Source organism: Myotis davidii, unplaced genomic scaffold (genome assembly GCF_000327345.1).
Source record: "Myotis davidii unplaced genomic scaffold, ASM32734v1 scaffold570, whole genome shotgun sequence".
In the NCBI taxonomy this organism is placed as follows: Eukaryota; Metazoa; Chordata; class Mammalia; order Chiroptera; family Vespertilionidae; genus Myotis; species Myotis davidii.
In genome coordinates, this window is record NW_006283631.1 from 4,381,235 (window position 1) to 4,400,438 (window position 19,204).

Consider the following 19,204-nt stretch of genomic DNA (forward strand, 5'->3'; position numbering starts at 1 on the left):
CCCTTGTGCCTGCCTCCCCACGTGCCCAATCACACTCCGATCAGCAGCAGCTCTCATTTCACTGCAGAGATTCTCACTCTTCCCCAAAAGGGACAATCAGAATTTCAGAAGAGAGGTGAGGGTTTGAAAAGGCTCCCAGAGATTTGAAATGATTCCCTGAGAAGTATTCCCCACGTGATAAGAACTCTACTTCTACACTAGTTCTTTGTTCTGTAAAATCTTGGTTATTCAAAATTCAGTTGTCCCAAACATTTTTGACATGTCTGCCTTACATTACTTCTGAACGCAGCAGAATACTGCGAAAGTAGACAAAGCACAGCCTGGACAAAGACATGTACAAAAGATATATATTCGAACGCAGAATACTGTGAAAGTAGACAAAGCACGGCCTGGACAAAGACATGTACAAAAGATATATATTTATTTTTTGAGATACCGTTCTTCTTCCTCTCAAGGAACTACAGTCAGCATGTACATGTGATTTTCCAGAGGAAAACGTAATGGTCAGGTGAGGCAGGCCCTGGAAGCGTCTTCTTCCTGACAACAGAACCTGAGACTATTTCAGGAAGCAATGAGCCAACTCCCTGCAGTCTGTTCGCCACGCTGCCCTGCAGTTGTGGGAGAGCCTTGGATTTCCTAATTCAGGCCTTTCCTCCGACTCCCCGCTGTGTATCCCTGACTTCTGGCAGAGCACGAGCCATTGTGAAATCATGAGAACCAGTGGAAGGCAGAAGGCCTACTCACTGAGAAATGCAGTGAGAGATGGGAAGGGGCTGGGTTCCTGGTGACATGGCTGAGGTGCCTATACCCCTTCTTCTTGATTTAAGAAACAAATAAACCCTTGTCAATTTAAGCCTCTTTCTGCAGATTACATTCCTAACTGATATAACTGGTCTATGTGGGAAATATGTCTGGCAGGGGAAGATAATAATTAACAAAATCTCTCTTGTTTTCCCCATCACCCTCTACCCTAGCCAGCTACACCTATTTCCTCCAACTCTTGTCTATAAACTCAAAGACACTCTCTGTGTTAATTTTATCCCAAACTGTGGACTCAATCTGGTTCTCTGAACCCTTAGTACCTACCTTTGCCCCTTCCATGGGCTATGCTCCCCACCTGACTTATGTGGCTCACCCGATTTGTGACAACAACTAACTATGTCCAGCAGAACTCTTAAGTCTGTTTTTTCATGGAGAGATCTATCCTGCTGCTCAAATCTCCATGCACAGTCTCAATTTGGCATGAGCACAGGAGAGGTCAAAGAGGACATGTTTAGCAAGCATAGAGATGCATTTATGTAGCTACTGACTTTTGTGAGCTACCTACTGACATATGTGAGAATTTAGTCAAGTATTTTTTTTAAAAGAGTTCTTATTCAAAGCAATATTTAATTTGCCAAAAATCAACCCAAGGTCACAACCAAAATGAAATAGCCCCAATTACTCCTATGTCCTCCCTCTTAAAACTACAAAATCCTGATCATAACACACAAGCAAAAAAAGACTCTGAAAGATGGAAAGAAGGCATGTGGCCTTGGGACTTGACAAATACCGAAGCAAGGAGATCCCTGAGTTTCCTTATTGTCTCTCATATGTCCCAGGCAGGGTCCTTCAAAAATCTCCAACCCAGAACTACCTACAAGCCACACTAAAAAAACACACACACAAAAAATCATTCGCCCAAAAATGTCTGATCTACTTAGCTTCTCAGGAGAAGAGTGGCTCAACAGCAAAAGCATTCTTTGCAATATCTTCTCCAGCCAAACATCAACTGTAAACTGTACCTCTCCACTTCATAGCTTCATCCATAGCTTCATCGGGGCTGCAGCTGAGCAAGGAGTTAATCTTCCACACCATTCCACACCTGCCCCACAGACACAGGTAGTGCACCCCAATCCACCTGGCTGGTGTGTCAGTGGGGTGAGTTGGAAGCTGATTTTTCATTCTCCTATTGCAGAAGTAAGCTATGTTTCAACTCCCCAAACAGAATAGTGTCAGCGAGGCCAGTGGGGAGTTGAGCCTCCATCCAACCCTGCACCAATGAGTCTAAACAAAGCAGCACACGTTGGTAAAAGTAAGTACGTAATCCACTTTCCTTCTATTCCTTGTGTCAGTGAGGTCCAGTGGGGAACTCCGCCTCCATACCCAACTGGCAGCAAAGAGGCCAAATGAAGCAGTGAAAACCAGGACTAGCAGCACTCCTAATGCTGCTCCCCACCCATCTCCTGTCAGAGGGCCTCAGTAGAGAGCCTCCAGCCCACCCTGCACCAATGAGGTAGAATAAGGTGCTGAGAGACAGAGGAGTCAACACTCTGCTTCCCTATCACTGGTGCCAGTGAGACCAGCAGAGAGCTGAGCCTCCACTTGCATCTGGCATCAACAAGGCAGAATCAAGCGGGGGAAGGCAGTGCTGGTTGGCATTTTCCTATCCCTTGGTGTCAACAGGGCACAGAGAGGAGCCAAGCTTCTGCCCCTACCCTGCTGCAACAAAACATTATGAGTCAGTCTTCTGATTCCCTGCTTCCCTGGTGACAGTAAGCTCAACAGCAGGGAGCTGATCTTATATACTCCTACAGAGACACAGGCAGTGCAAGCTGCTGATCTACTTTGGCTGGAAAGATGTGAATGGGGCCAAGGGGAATAGGTGACCTTCACTCCACCAGTCTGATACAAGGCAGTGTTGGTAGGACAGTAGGAAACTGAAAAAAACATACCCAGCTGGCTATCATGCTATACCTCAACAGAGGGAGTACCTGCTAAACATGTATGTATTCAATAGGATCCAAAGTCTCATAGGATAACCTCCAAAATAAACAGGATTGAATGGAAAATCAGTCATCATGCCAGAACCAAGAAAATCATAACACTAATGAGAGAAGACAATCAACAGACCCTACACTGAGATGAGTCAGATGTTGGAATTATCAAACAAAGATCATAAGGCAGCCATCACAAAAGTTATTTTTAAAAGTAATTAAATTTTTCTTGAAAGAAAACCTCAACAAGAAAAAGAAGTTATTTTTTTTTTAAAAAAAGAAGAAATTATATAACTGAAAAACACAGTAACTGAGGGGAAAAAACCTCACTGGATGGGTCAATGGCAGAGTATAATGACAGAGGAGAGAATCACCAACCTTTAGGATAGATCAGCAGAATGCACCCAGTCTGAACAACAGAGAGAAAACAGACAGAAAAATAATAATTAACAGAGTTTCATGGACCTGTGGGATAATAACAAAAGAGCAAATATTCATAAGTTAGGAATCTGAGAAAAAGAGAGAGGAAGTAGCTCTAAATAATATTTAAAGAATTAATAGCTGAAAACTCCCTAAATATGACAAGAGTTATAAACATAGTTTCAACAATCTTTGGGAAAGATCCAATTCTACCCAAAAAGATAAACCCAAAGGAATCCATGCCAAGACACATAATAATTAAACCACAGACTATGTTATGCACCTGTATTGCAACCACTAAGAAACCTATACAAAGCAATATACTAAAAATCATATAAAGAAATCAAGCTCTAACCTTAAAAATGTTCAAGAAACCAAAATAAAGGTAAGAAAAGAGAAACAGAAGAAGAGAAGCAGAGAGAACAAACTACACACAAATAATAAAATGGCACACTTAAATCCAAGCATATCAATAATTACCTAGCCCTAGCCAGTTTGGCTCAGTGGATAGAGCAATGGCCTGCAGACCCAAGGGTCCCGGGTTTGATTCTGGTCAAGGGCACATGCCCAGGTTGTGGGCTCGATCCCAAGTAGGGGCATGCAGGAAGCAGCTGATCAATGATTCTCTCTCATCATTGATGTTTCTATCTCTCCCTCTCCGTTCCTCTCTGAAATCAATAAAAATATATGTTAAAATAATAATAATTACTTTAAATGTGAATGGTCTAAATACACCAATTAAAAGAGACAGGCAGAGTGGATTTAAAAACCCATGATTCAACAATATGCTATCTACAAGACTCACTTCAAATTCAATGACAGAGGTAAGTTGAGAGTAAAAAAATGGAAAAAATAACAATGTAAACAGTTTATTAAATATGCAGTAGTGGCTATATTATTATCAGATAAAGTAGACTTCAGAACAAAGAAAAATACCAGAGAAGACCAAGTGCATTATATGACTAACAAAGGATCCATCCACCAGGAAGGCATAACAATCCTAAATGTGTTCACACCAAACAACTGAGCTACAAAATGGTGAAGCAAAAATTAAAGAACTCAAAGAGAAATAGACAAGCCCACAGTTGGAGTGGAGGACTTCCAATACTGTACTCCTAGCAACTGATAAAATCATTAGACAGAAAATCAGTAAGGACATATGTGAACACAACAGCAGCAGCAATCAACTGATCTAATTGACATCCATGGACTACTTCATCCAACAGCAGAAGAATATACATCCTTCTCATACTCACACGGAACATTCACCAAGGCAGACCACATTCTGGGCCATAAAACACATTTTAACAACTTTTTAAAAATTAAAAACATATAATGTCTGTACTCAGACCACAATGGAATTAATCTAGAAATCAAACAGAACGCTGGGAAATCCCAAAATACTTGGAGATTAAACAATACACATTTGTGTGTGTTTTATTGAATTTATTGGTTCACACTGGCTAACAAAATTATATAGGTTTCAGGTGCACAATTCCACAGCACATCATCTGTACACTGTACTGCGTGTTCCCCACCCCAAAGCAAGTCTCCTTCCATCACTGTTTATCCCCCTATACCTTTTTCTACCACTCCCCTTTCCCACTGGTAATCACCATACTGTTGTCTGTGTCAATGAATTTATTTATTTTTTTAATCCTCATCTGAGGATATTTTTCCATTGATTTTTAGAAAGGGTCAAAGCCAGAGGGGAAGACAGAGAGAAATAACGACATGAGAGAAACATTGATTGGTTGCCTCCTGCACGTGCCCTGTCCAGGGCTCGGGCCGGGGAGGAGCCTGCAACTGAGGTATGTGCCTTTGACAGGAATTGAACCCGGGACCCTTCAGTCCAAAGGCCTACGCTATATCCACTGAGCCAAACCGACTAGGGCCGTGGTCGGCAAATTGCAGCTCACGAGCCCCATGCGGCTCTTTGGCCACTTGAGTGTGGCTCTTCCTAAGCCTTAGGAGTACCCTAATTAAGTTAATAACAATGTACCTACCTATATAGTTTAAGTTTTAAAAATTTGGCTCTCAAAAGAAAATTCAATCGTTGTACTGTTGATATTTGGCTCTGTTGACTAATGAGTTTGCCGACCACTGGACTAGGGCAATTTTTTTTCCTTTTTTGTTCGATCCCTCTACCCTCCTCACCCAGCCCACACGTCCCTAATAGATGTCAGCCTGCCCTCTATCTATGAGTCTGTATCTATTTTGCTTGTTAGCTTATTTTGTCATTAGAGTCCACATATGAGTGAAGTCATATGGTACTTGTCTTTCTCTAACTGGCTTATTTCATTTAGCATAAGGCTCTCCAGATCCAGGCATGCTGTCACAACGGGTAAGACTGCCTTATTTTTCTGGTCGAGTAGAATTCAATTAGGTAAATGTACCACAGCTTTTTCACCCACTCACCTACTGATGGGCACTTGGGCTGCTTCCAAATCTTGGCTATTGTAAATAACACTGCAATGAACATAGAAGTGCACACATTCTTTCAAATTAGTGTTTCTGATTTCTTCGGATAAATTCCTAGAAGTGAAATCACTGGACCATAAGGCAGTTCTATTTTTAGTTTTTTGAGGTAACTCCATACTGCTTTTCACAGTGCTGCACCAGTCTGCATTCCCACCAGCAGTCACAAGGGTTCCCTTTTCTCCACATCCTCACCAACACTTGTTTGTTGATTTATTGATGACAGTCATTTTGACAGGTGTGTATGGGTTTGAAAAATGTATGCACCATAAGAGTAGCGGGGAATAAAATTGGAAGAGGGAAGAGGCGCCTTCTCTGTACACCAGCCCGCGGAGGTCAAATTAGCTAAATCACCCGTGGCACACTCTCAGCTGTTCCCATTTTTTCTGAAATTAATAAATGATGGGGTGGTCATAATAATCTGGCCACTCAGTATATATTACATACATTAAATAAATGTATCTATAATAAAGGTAAAGGCACAATGGAAGAATATGCACCAAATCATTAAAAGTGGTTTTATCTCCAGCAAAAAGCAATCATCAGGATAAAAAGGGACTTTCTTGCCTTTTCTCCCATATGCATCTTTTACTTTAGGCGTTTATGTACTTAAACAACACATAAAGAAAGTAAAGTGTAAATAAACCCCAAACAAAAGAATCTCTGACAGGCAAGAAAACCACCAAATTTTAAATTGAATACTTCAAGTTTTTTTTTTCCATTCAAATAGTATGAAACACTTTGTTATCAGATTTGAAATTTAAAAAACTATAACAAAATTTTCTTGGTAAAGAACTACAAAATATTGGATTCAACTGACATTTAATGTAATTATTAAAATTTGTAATAAAATGTAGTAGAAGTACTTAATCCTAAGAGATTTAAGAAAGTTTCTATTTTTGTAAAGACATGATGATATTCATTAAATTCATTAATTCAAGGTTTACTAACACCAACTGTTGATATTTTAAATGGAGAAATATTCATTCATGGGAAAAAGGTAAAGCCATAAAACTCCAACAAAAAAAAACCTTCTCTTAGAAGTGTCTGTACAAGTTCATTGAAGTGTCTTGAAGCAGACTAAATGGATTAGATTTGATAGTGTTAGGAACCTATTATTTAATTTTTTTTCCAATTTCCATGACTTAGAATCACATGCCAATTTGAAAGTCCTGGCATTCTTCTCAAGTCATAAAAACCTTATCCTGTAAATCTAAATTTTCAAGGCCATTTAAAACAAAGGTTAGGCATCAGAAACTGCCAAAACTCACCTAATTTTTGACAGACAAATTTTCCTAATGATAAAATTAAGATATATCTGGGGAAAAATAAAACTTAACTTATCTCAACTTATGGCTATTAAATTAATTGGTTTCTAATCATTCTGAGAATAAATACATGTCTAAAAGAATGCTCAAACTATAATTAGTAATTACATTTATTAATTATTAATAATTAATAAAAAACTAACATGTATTCAAGTATAAATTATACCTGATACAGAGAAATTCTAGAAGAACATTGAAAGTCTATCTATTGTCTGTACTTTTCTTCAAACTAAATAAATAATAGAAAAGAATAACATATTCCAACCTTTCTGTTTTGGAGTCATTGTCAATTTTGTATTGTTCAAAATCTTGGCTAAGAGAATGTAGCTTTTCTTGAAGTTTCTTTTCACGTTCTACACTTCCTTGATAAAATTTCATCTCTTTTTCCATCGCTTTCACTTTTTCTTCCATAGCTTTAAACTCATGAAGAATGAGATAGCTCACTCCACAGTACTTACAAACTTTTTCTTCAGAGGGCATCTAGAAAATAGAATATACATTTATTAAAATGGTATTTTTAAATTCTGAAGAAATGAAGTCCAACAGAAGATGTTATAGCAACAACGCTTGTCAAATGAAGTAAATGTATACTGTACTATGACATGGAGTGATAATTATGACATTGCTTATATTTGAATAAAATTTTTTAAATTGCCATGATATTGATTCTGACACAGAATCTTGGAATTAGAAAAGAATCCTTCAGAGTAATTATTTTTCCATGGTATCTCTAAGAAAGACTTGCTCTTGAAATATTTTCCATAAAATAAAACAAAAATGATGAAAACATCGTTACAATTCTTGTTTCAAGATGAGTTTTCCATGGAGTGGGAAGAAAGCACTGGCCTTTCACTGCCAACTGCACCATGATTCTGGAGATGCCTCTTGGCTTTTTCTGATCTTACTTTCCTCATTTATAAAATTAGGCCATTGAGCCAAATGATCTCTCAGTTCCTGTTCAGTGTTAACATTTTATGATTTTTGCAGAGTTTTACATTCTATCATAAAACCACAAAGAAGAAAAAATACTTTGGACCTAATCTCTTCTCCCTAAATTAGTTCTTTCCCCTCAGGGAGTTATGGTTGTGCTCATTTTATAGATAAGAAAAGGGAGACTATTGAAGTTTATAACCAGCTGGTAGGTGGAGACGTGAGGATTAAACTCAGGTCTATTTAAAACCAATACCCACGTCTGTAACCATTTGTATCATATTTATCTACAAAGTGGATGTCAGCTAAATCCTCTTACTCTCTTCAGATATAATGTCCACATATCTCTGGACAACACTGGGGAGGTGAAAACTAGAATTTTAGTAAAGTCAAAAGAGAGGTAATTATTTTTTCTGTCTCAAGTACATAAATATTTTTCAAGGAGCCTTTACTTGTCTTGCTATTCACATAGGAAAAGAGACAGCTTCATTAAATATTTGCTCCAGGGCACTAAAAAGAAAACAACACTTGGGTTATAAGAAAAGTACTTACTCCTAATTAACCTCCCTCAAGACTGTAGAAATGACTCCTGTAACCAAGAGTGAGGCCACCTTATCTGCTTATCAATGCTATTACACAAGACTAGGTTAAAACAAACTAATAATAAATTTTTATATAGTAAAATTTTGCACATTTAAACTTCAATAATAAAAATGTCAAATGTCAGAATGGTTATTATCAACAAGAACAAGAAATAACAAGTGTTAGAGAGATTGTGGAGTAAAAAGAACTCTCATTCACTGCTGATGGGAATGTAAATTGGTACAGATATGGAAAACAGTATGGAGGCTCCTCAAAAAATTAAGAGTATAGCTATCTACCCCCCCAAAAATTGAAAACACTTATTCATAAAGATAGATGAGCCCCTATGTTTATTGCAGCATTAGTAGCCAAGACACGGAAACAACTGAAGTATCCTCCGATACACAATGGAATACTATTCAGCCTTAAGAAAAGATGAAATGCTGCCATTTGCAATAACATGGATGGATCTTGAGAATATCGTGTTAAGTGACATAAGTCAGGAAAAGTTAAGAACCATATAATTTCACTCATGTGTGGGATATAAAACTGAAAGCAACAAATGAACAAACAAGTAAAACAAACAAACAAAAACTCATAGACACAGATACCAGTATGGTGGTTACCAGAAGGAAGGGGGCTGGGGGACTAGTCAAGGTTCAAGGGGGCAAAATATATGGTGATGGAAGATTATTTGACTTTGGGTGGTGGGCACACAGTGTAATATACAGATGATATATCATAGAATTGTACACTTGAAACCTATATAAGCTTATTAATCAATGCTACCCCAAAATATAATACTGTAGAAAACCAATGAATGACTTCATCAATCATCTAACTGCCACTGATACCAAAGGTGTAGATTTAGAAAAGAACAGGTTTGAAAAAAATCATAAAGATAACCTGGTTCAAGCCCTGGATGCGTTCACTGAGTCTACTCCTACCTAGATAAGTTTTCAATACCCCAGATGATGGAAAACTACATTGTAAAGCAGCTTGTTGCATCTTCTGATGGTTTGTCTATCAGGAAATTTTCTCATGCTGACCCCAAATCTGCCTGCCTAGAGTGTCCACTGGCCCTAAACCTCCTAAACCACAGGCCTCTTTCTTATATTAGAAGACAATTATAAGGAACATTCCCTGTCTTGCTTTCCCAGGTCAACTTCCAATGCCTACAGCTGTTCCCATTACGACATGATTTTTAATTTCTTTCCCATTCTAGATATTTTTCTCTGAACTTGTTCCTGGTTTCTACATCTGTTTCAAGTATGGTACCTAGAATTGCCTACTTCAGAGTGGCTGGTCTCACTGAAGCAGAATAAGAAAGTACTCAAACTTCCCTCTTTCCAATATCTCATTAGTAGTATCATTAATATCTTCTAATGCAACCCTAGATTATAGTGATCTCATATTTTTAGCAATTATGTTACTACTAGAGGCCTGGTGCACAAAATTCATGCACGGGAGGCCTGCACCCTCTCTAATACGGAATCCCTCGGGGGATGTCCGCCTGCCGGTTTAGGCCTGATTCCTGTGGGATCGGGCCTAAACCAGCAGTCGGCCATCCTTCTCGCAATCCAGGACCGCTGGCTCTTAACAGCTTGCCTACCTGCCAGCCCGATCCCCCTAACTGCCCTCCCCTGCCAGCCTGATCCCCCTAACTGCTCTCCCCTGGTGGCCTGATCACCCCTAACTGCCTCTGCCTTGGCCCCACCACCATGGCTTTGTCCGGAAGGAAATTCGGTCTAATTAGCATATTACCCTTTTATTAGTATAGATTATATACTATATCTGTCTTTTATGTTAAATAAAGCCCTTATTTAAAAATACTGCAGTGCAAAACCACGTCTCATTATCCTGAATATACCAATCCACTCCTTTCCAGTTTTCTTACAGATCTACCTTCCACAGTCCTGGCTGTTCTATGTGATAATGTGACTAAAAGCCCTCCGCTCACCCACCCTACCCATGGCTGGCAGGTGGAAGAAGATTGGACATCACACCCAGAAGAACTAAGCCCTAAGCTGGGAATGATCCAAATAGATCTGTAAGTGTTGAAGATACAGACATTTAGGAAACCTTTAGGGCTAACTACCCAATTATCTTTGCAACCAGCCTACATTTATTCATATTGTCTTCAGGAATATTATGACAAAATTTGTCATATGCCTTCATAAAGTCCATATATTCTGTGGCTACTCCAGTTCCTGGACCTATTAACTCTAGAATTCATGGATAAAAAATGTTGACTATGACCAAGTTGAGGATAGAAGTCCACATCATATCTATCTCCATGGTTGATGCTGACTCATTACTCAGCATATTTTGAGTATAACTCTTCAACTTGTTATTCAATTACCCAATTACCTTTGTAAGAAGCCTATATGTATTCTTATTATCTTCAGAAATATTGACAAAATTTGTCAAATGCCTTCAAAAGGTCCATATATTTAATGCCTACTACTGTCCCTGGATCTACTAACTCTGCACAAAATGGAATAGAGCAAGCTCTACCTTCTGGTTCTCTTAATGAACATAAAATTGGCCCAATTTTATTGGTTCTCTAATACATCCTCACAAATCACCCTTTGATAGTATATTTGGAATCCTGCCTGAAATTGAAATTGAGTTCACTGGTTGTAGCTTATGGTTGTTTTATACATTGAATAGCATTTGTATGTTATCCTCTCACTCTCTGTGTGTCCTCAAAGATCACCTGGAGTGGTTCTGCAATCCCATTCAAAGGAATATAACTCATCCACATCAAGAGACCTAAACTAATTCAGAGCAGATGGATATTTTTTTTGCAATCCCTTTGCCCATTGTGAGTTTTGGTTCCTTCTCATCCATTTGAAAATTATATTGCTTACTCCAAGGCACCTTCATCCTTAACCTTTTGCCTATTAATCACAGTTCTTGCCTTACTCCTGGCAAAGCACACTATCCTTAGTCTAAAGAAAACTCTTACTGGGTGGAGCTTCTTTGCAGCCTGATGTACAAAACAGAAATAGCATAAACTTCACAGTTGTGAAAGCTATTAGACTGTTATTCCACCCTAGCAATTACAGAGGGAAGCTAAAATAAGTGAAGTAAAATATTTTATAGAACAGGTCTTCTGAAAGTTCAGCAAAGAAAGCCAAAAGATGGTATCATTATGATCTAGGAAACAAGACAGTCAAATTCTAAAATACTAGGCCCATACAAGTAGCTTCCAGACTTCATCCAGTACAACCGGAATCACTAAGTGGCCTATGTTAAATACGTATATTAAACAAAAGTTTTCAATGCTATGAAATTGTAAATAATTTTCTGTATGTAAAACTGCAATAGGAAAAAAAAGTAATAACACTTTCAAATTCTTGGTGTCTATACAGCCTAATTACTTAGGGCATTTCTGTGAAATTTGAGAAGACATAATATACTATAATTATGTTCCCAAATGAAATAAAAGTTATATATTTTTTGTGAAATATAATTTGTGCTTCATCCTTATAACTTGGTGTTATATCATCTTGTTTTGTAAGTAAAATAATGACATGCTGTCATTCTTGACAAAATGGCTGTTATTAGCAGGATATCTTTGCTTTCTAGAAGCTGCACTTTGGAAGAGCATTAACAAATGCAGTATATTAAGCAAATGCAGAGCCATTTAAAAAATAAATTTTAAAATAAACTTCTCAAATGCAGTATTTGTACTTCTTAAATTATAGTTATTTAATACAAAAATGCACATTTTTTTTAAAGGTTAAATTATGCTTTGAATCCTTTTCAAAACTCCTGTCTGTGCTTCAACTAGAAAAGGCACCCAGTAACCCCCTGCTGCCCAACTGAGGCATTCTCTGCTCCAAAAATTGTTCCTCCCTCTTTTGTCCCACATGTCCAATGCTTACAATGCTTGGTTAAGGAGAAAAGAAACAGTAACAGCAATATAAACTGTTTCCCCTTCCAAGAGGATCTGCATTACAAAGATGCCTTTACTCAAAAACAGTGAATGTCTAGCTAGAGAATTTCACTCAGATTGGGAGAACCATCTTGAGACAGAACAGTGGACTTTTTGAGCCACACAGAGCACCTGACCATTTCATAAGCCCATCAGGATCCTTTGTCATCAATAAATCAAATTACTATACCACAATTTAAAAATCAATTCAGTAAAAAAGCATCTATAAAAACCCCCACACCTGCATTACACTTAATGGCGAAACAGGGAGTGATTTTTCCCCTAAGAGAAGGAATGAAGCAAGGATATTCACTCTCTCTGCTTTTACACAACATAATGCTGGAAGTGCTAGCCAGAGTAATAAGGCAAGAAGAGGAAATAAAGGGCAGACATATCAGAAGGGAAGAAACAAAACTTTCCCTATTTGAGATGACATGATTGTTAACCCTGAAAATCCCAAGGAATCCTATCCTATATAATAAAAGCCTAGGTAGTATCACGCCCTCTCGTGACGTTGCCACAAGATGGCTGCCACAAGATGGCTGCGACAAGATGGCTGGCAAGGGAGGGCAGTTGTGGGCAATCAGGCCAGCAGGGGAGCAGTTAGGTGTCAATCAGGCTGGCAGGAGAGCACTTAGGGGGCAATCATGCAGGCAGGCAGGCAAGCAGTTAGAAGCCAACAGTACCGGATTGTGAGACAAATGTCCAACTGCCGTCAAACATCCCCCAAGGGGTCCCAGATTGGAGAGGGTGCAGGCCAGGCTGAGGGAACCCCCTCCCCATGCACAAATTTCGTGCACCAGGCCTATATAATAACAGCCTAATATGCAAATCGACTGAACAGCAGAACCACCAGTGGAACGACTGTTATGACATGCACTGACCACCAGGGGGCAGATGCTCAACACAGGAGCTGCTCCCAGCCCGCAAGACCCAGGCCAACCAAGGCAGGTGCAGTGGGGGCCCCCCCATTGCCCTGCTGGTCACCCCACAGATGGGCCCTGATCGCTGGCCAGGCCTAGGGACCCTACCCATGCACGAATTTCGTGCATCGGGCCTCTAGTTCACAATAAAACTCCTGGGACTAATAAGTTCAGCAAGGTCGATGATTCAAGATAAACATACAAAAAACAATTGCAGTTCTATATACTAACGATGAACATGTGCATGATGAAATTAAAATTACAATTGCTCAAAAAATGAAGTGCTTAGGTATAAATCCGACAAAACATGTACAGAACTTGTATGCTGAAAACAGATGGTAAGAAATCAAAGATCTAAACAAATGGAGAGACATATTCATACTGTGTTTATGGGTTGGAAGACACAAAATATTGAAGATATCAATTCTCCCCAAATTTATATATACATTTAATGTGTTAACAAAATTCCAGCGAGATTTTTTTTTTTTATAGAGAGACAGGATTGTTCTCAAATTATATGGAAAGGCAAAGAAACTACAAGAGCTAAACAATCTTGAAAAATAAGGATAAAGTGGGAGGAATCATTTTATCTGATTTCAAGACATATAATGCTACAGTAATAAATAGTGTGTGGTATTGGCAGAAGGATAGACAAAAATATCAATGGAATACACTAGAGAATCCATAAATAAATCTATATAAGTATACTAAATTGACTTCTTTAGAAAAGGTGAAAAAGCAATTTAATAAAGAAAAGATAGCCTTTCAACAAACAGTGCTGGAATAATTGGATACCCATAAGTTTAAATAAAAGAACCTCAACCTAAACCTTACACCCTATACAAAAATTAACTCAAAATGAATCATGGACTTAAGTGTAAAACATAAAATCATGACTTTAGAAAAAAAAATCTAGGGTAAAATCTTCAGGATCCATATGAGGCAGAGTTCTTATACTTGACTAGAGGCCCGGTGCATGAAATTCATGCGGGGGGCGGGGGGGCGGTCCCCTTGGCCCAGCCTGCACCCTCTCCAATCCGGGACCCCTCGGGAGATGTCTGACTGCCGGTTTAGACCCGATCCTGGGTATCAGGCCTAAACCAGCAAATGGACATCCCTCTCACAATCCAGGACCGCTGGCTTCTAACTGCTCACCTGCCTGCCAGCCTGGTTGCCCCTAATTGCCCGTCCCCCCTCCCCTGCCCACCGGCCTGGTTCCCCCAACTACCTCCCCACCTGCAGGCCTTATTGTCCCTTACTAACCCCCCTGCCGTCCTTGTCGCCCCACACAGCCTGTTGTTCAGTCGTTTGGTCATCCCTCACTAACCCCCCTGCTGGTCTGGTCGCCCCATGCAGCCTGCTGTTTGGTCCTTACTGTAAGGGCATCCTGACCAATTTGCATATTACCTAAATTTCGTCAAAATTTAAAACTTTTTCTCTACAAAAACCCTGTGAAGGAAATGAAAGGATAAGCCACAAACTGGGGGGAAATATTTTCAAATCACATATCTGACAAAGGACTAGTATCTAGATTATATAAAGAACTCATAAAACTCAACAGTAAAAACAAATCAAATTTAAAAATAGTCAAAAGACATGAAGAAATATTTCACCTAAAAGACTATACAGATGCCAAATGAGCACATGGAAAGATACTCAACATCATTAATCATTAGAAAAACGCAAATTAAAACCACAGTGAGGGTTCACTACACCACTATCAGAAAAGCTAAACCAGAAACTAATGGCAATGCCAAATGCTGGTAAAGTGCAGAGAAACTGGATCATTCATACATTGCGGGCGAGAATGTGAAATGGTACAGCTTCTGGAAAAGTTTGGCAGTATTTTAAAAAAACTAAACATGCAACTACTGTACAAGCTAGCAATTGCACTCTTGGGCATTTATCCCAGGAAAATGAAAACATATGTTCTCATAAAAACCTATACGCAAACATTTATAGCAGCTTTACAAGTAATTGCCAAAAACTGGACAAAACCCAGATGTTGAACAGGTTAAATAAACTGTAGTACATTCATACCATGTAATACTACTCAGCAATAAAAAGAAATAAACTATTGATACATGCAATAACCTGAATAAAGCGCCAGAGAATTACAGAGTGAAAAAACTAATCCCACAAGGTTATATCTTGCATGATTCCATTTATGTAACATTCTTGAAATGACAAAATTATTAAAGATCAAATCAGTGGTTGCCAGGGGTCATGGATTAGGCCTGGGGGATAGAGTGGTGTAGGTGTATGAAGGGGGAGGTTGAGGTGAATGTGGCTATAGAAGGTCAACAGGAGGAATCCTGTTGTACAGAACTGTTTTATATCTTAATTGTATCAATGTTGATAGCCTGGTTGTGATACTGAAGTATTGTTTGCCAAATGTTACTCACCATTTGGGGGAAGTTGGGGTAAGAGTACATAGGATCTCTTGGTATCATTTCTTAACAAATGCATGTGAATCTACAATGATCTCAAAATAATAAGTTTAATTAAAAAAAATAAGCAAAGTTTTAAAAATCAATCTGGGACTAAAATACCAAAGATTATTCCATAAACAAATTTTATTGAGCAATTTCAAGAAATGTTGGCTTCATACATAAACACACCTGTGTTTATCTACATATACTTCCAAAGTATATTTCCTCCAATACCTAATTTCCACTGGGAAACCCCACCTTAGTAAACTCTGTAACCTTCCATAGCTAGCCAACAAAAGTATTTTGGACTATAAGTTCACAAATGCAAATTTGTTTCAAGAGTCATAGTAACATTTTTTTAAAAACCGTTTTTCCTAATAACCTATCTTGGATAACAATATCCAAGTGAATAGTCTCTCCAAGAATTACACAGCTTCCTACTTCTTCTCTCGTTAGGTTTTAAAACCACAGTTGCTTAAAAACACAGCATACATACCTCCACACACATATACATATATCATTACTTTTCCAGAACAATAATGTTAACAATTCTATGACCATTTTCTCATCCCCCCCACCCCCTCTATTTTAACTCAATACAAAATCTGGCTCTAGCCACAGTGGCCCAAAATGACCTGGAAAATTAAGTTTATTTTTCCTGGCAATGACAATCTGTGCTTGGAAATATAAAACTGTTATTCTGAATAAATTTCAAAGTTTCAAAGTACTAAAATTACTATACTGAAACAGGACAAAATGAGCTGTCACTGCTAGAGAAACAGACTGTTATCCCAGAAAGAGCAGTGTGCTCTCCAACCACTTCTGTTTTATAAAATAAACAACTCTGGTCTCTTTATTTTACTTTGTGTCCTCCGGTAATAAATATCTTCCCTGAAGCTAAATTCCCATTACAAATGTTCATTTTCTCACCATTGAGAGAGAGAGAGAGAGAGAGAGAGAGAGAGCGAGAAAGAGAGATAGATCAGCTTTACTTTGCAAAATAACTGATTTTTCCACTCATTTGTTGCAGTTGTTTTGATTTCTGTGTATGTCCCCAGGCAAAAACGACAAAAGGAAAGTTGTTCACTGCTTTTTTTCTTAAAAAAAAAAAAGGGGAGTCCCCCTATGTCTCTAAAATAGGTAGACATTCGAGAGAAGAAGAAATATAGAATTATTACTTTGCCGATCTGTGTTTTAATTGTGGCAATAAAATCCTAAACATAGAACTGTACTCTCAGTACAAGTGCATTCTGCTCTCAGAAAGCTGGATGAACATTCTAGCAAAGCTGCTAGCTTCCAGAGGTCAGAGACAGGTTAAGAGTCAGCTCAATCTAGAGGGAGAACAGATTTAAAGATCTGATCTAAGTACATACAGAAGTAAACTGTAGAGTCTGGCAGCAAAGGGGATGAATGTGGTCTTGCTATCCAGCCCTTGGGCCTGTTTTACATTTTGTACCACCTGGGGAGATAGAAGTCTGAGATGTATTTTATGCTCAGTCAGAAATTGTGATAAAAAGCAAAAAGACCTAGGAATGAAAGTCAAAAGATTACCTTATTCTTGCTTCCCTATGATTCCCTAAAAAGATGAGATCAAGAGGTGGCTGATTTTAACAATTTTAGTCTTCTAGTCGGGTAATGACTTCTCTAATTATAGCTTATCATCATCAGCAGCATTCTTCTCTCTACTTTCCCTTCAGTGGCCATCTGCTCCACTACCTCTAATTTTTCTTGCAACTTTTCTACTACTACCAATTTTACTAGTAATAGCACAGTATAGTGCAGTCATTTTCATGTTCTTTACTAAGTACCTTTCATGTAAGTTATCAATCACCCTATTTCCATATCACATAGCAAAAGTATAGAAAGAAATAAAGAGGAAGGGCTCCCCTCACCTTCTCTTCCCTGATTTCTACATTAACCTTCCTTGCATGCACAGAGAAAGAAAAGAAGGAAAAAAGGAAACACACAGCAAGGGTTTCTCTAGAAAGAAGAACCAGCATAAAAACTAACACCAAAAAAGTTAACAGAAGAACACCTCATGTTCTTTTTTCACCCAATAAAGAAATGGAGCACAATTTCCACAATGAAAAAAAAAAAAAAACACATGTGTTTTCTTCATTTTAATAATGAAGTATCTATACTAATAAAAGGGTAATATGCTAATTAAACCAGATAGACCGGATGTCTTCTAGACATCCTTTTGGACAGAGCCACGGTGGCGGGGCCCGAGGCAGAGGCAGTTAGGGGCGATCAGGCCAACAGGGGAGAGTGGTTAGGGGTTATCAGGCCAGCAAGGGAGAGCAGTTAGGGGCAATCACGCTGGCAGGGGAGAGTGGTTAGGGGTGATCAGGCCAGCAGGGGAGAGCAGTTAGGGGCAATCAGGCAGGCAGGCAGGTGAGCAGTTAGGAGCCAGCAGTCCTGGATTGCGAGAGGGTACAGGTGGGCTGAGGGACTACCCCATGAATGAATTTCATGCACCGTGCCTCTAGTTAGTAAATAATTCTAATCCAAAGTATTCCTATTACCACTATACGCTATATGCAGGGGGGCAAAAGTAGGTTTATAGCTGTTAGTACACAAAACAGAGTTCATTCTTGTATTATTTATTAACTAGAGGCCTGGTGCATGAAATTTGTGTGTGTGTGTGGGGGGGGCGTCCCTCAGCCCGGCCTGCACCCTCTCCAATCCAGGACCCCTCGGGGGAAGTCCAACTGCCACAGGAATGGGGCCTAAATCGGCAGTTGGACACCCATCTCGCAATCCGGGACCGCTGGCTCCTAACCACTTGCCTGCCTGCCTGCCTGATTGCCCCTAACCACTCTATGTGCCTGCCTGATCATCCCTAACCACTCTACCTGCCTGCCTGATCGCCCCTAACAGCCTCTGCTTGCCGGCCTATTCACTCCCTATCTGCCCCACTGCCAGCCAGGTCACCTCCTAACTGCCCTCCTGCCAGCCTGGTCACCCCCTAAATGTCCAGAAGGAAGTTGGATGTCTGGAAGATGTTACCCTTTTATTAGTATAGATTATTGTATTATTTTCCATATGAACAACTGTAAATCTACTTTTGCTCCACCCTGTATCTATTTAACTTGATTCTATATAGAATGTAGTATGCAAGCTGACTACATACTGCCTGATCACTAGACAATTTAACAAGTATGTTATGGGCAATCTAGATAAATCATAGTTAAGAAGTTGTGGAAAACAAATAACTGACTTATTCTTAGACGGTGCTTTAAGGGGCTATGGAATGCATGTACACATTTTGGTTGCTTCATAATCAAGTACCAGAACAATGCCTGGCACATATAGGCACTGGATGAATATTTGTTGTAGAACTGTATCTAACTTAGATTTGAAAAAGTGCAAAGCTGCACTTTATATTCTAAACATTCAGCGAAGCAGCCAG

At 39.0% G+C, this 19,204-nt stretch overlaps 1 protein-coding gene across 1 annotated transcript in view; it reads right to left on the bottom strand.

The window, feature by feature from the left end:
• Nucleotides 1-19,204, bottom strand: part of LEKR1 (leucine, glutamate and lysine rich 1) — a 111,179-nt gene that overhangs the window by 90,105 nt on the left and 1,870 nt on the right. The window contains exon 2 of the mRNA XM_006753830.2: nt 7,248-7,462. Within this exon, the coding sequence (XP_006753893.2) occupies nt 7,248-7,462 (215 nt within the window). The remainder of the gene's footprint in view (nt 1-7,247; nt 7,463-19,204) is intronic.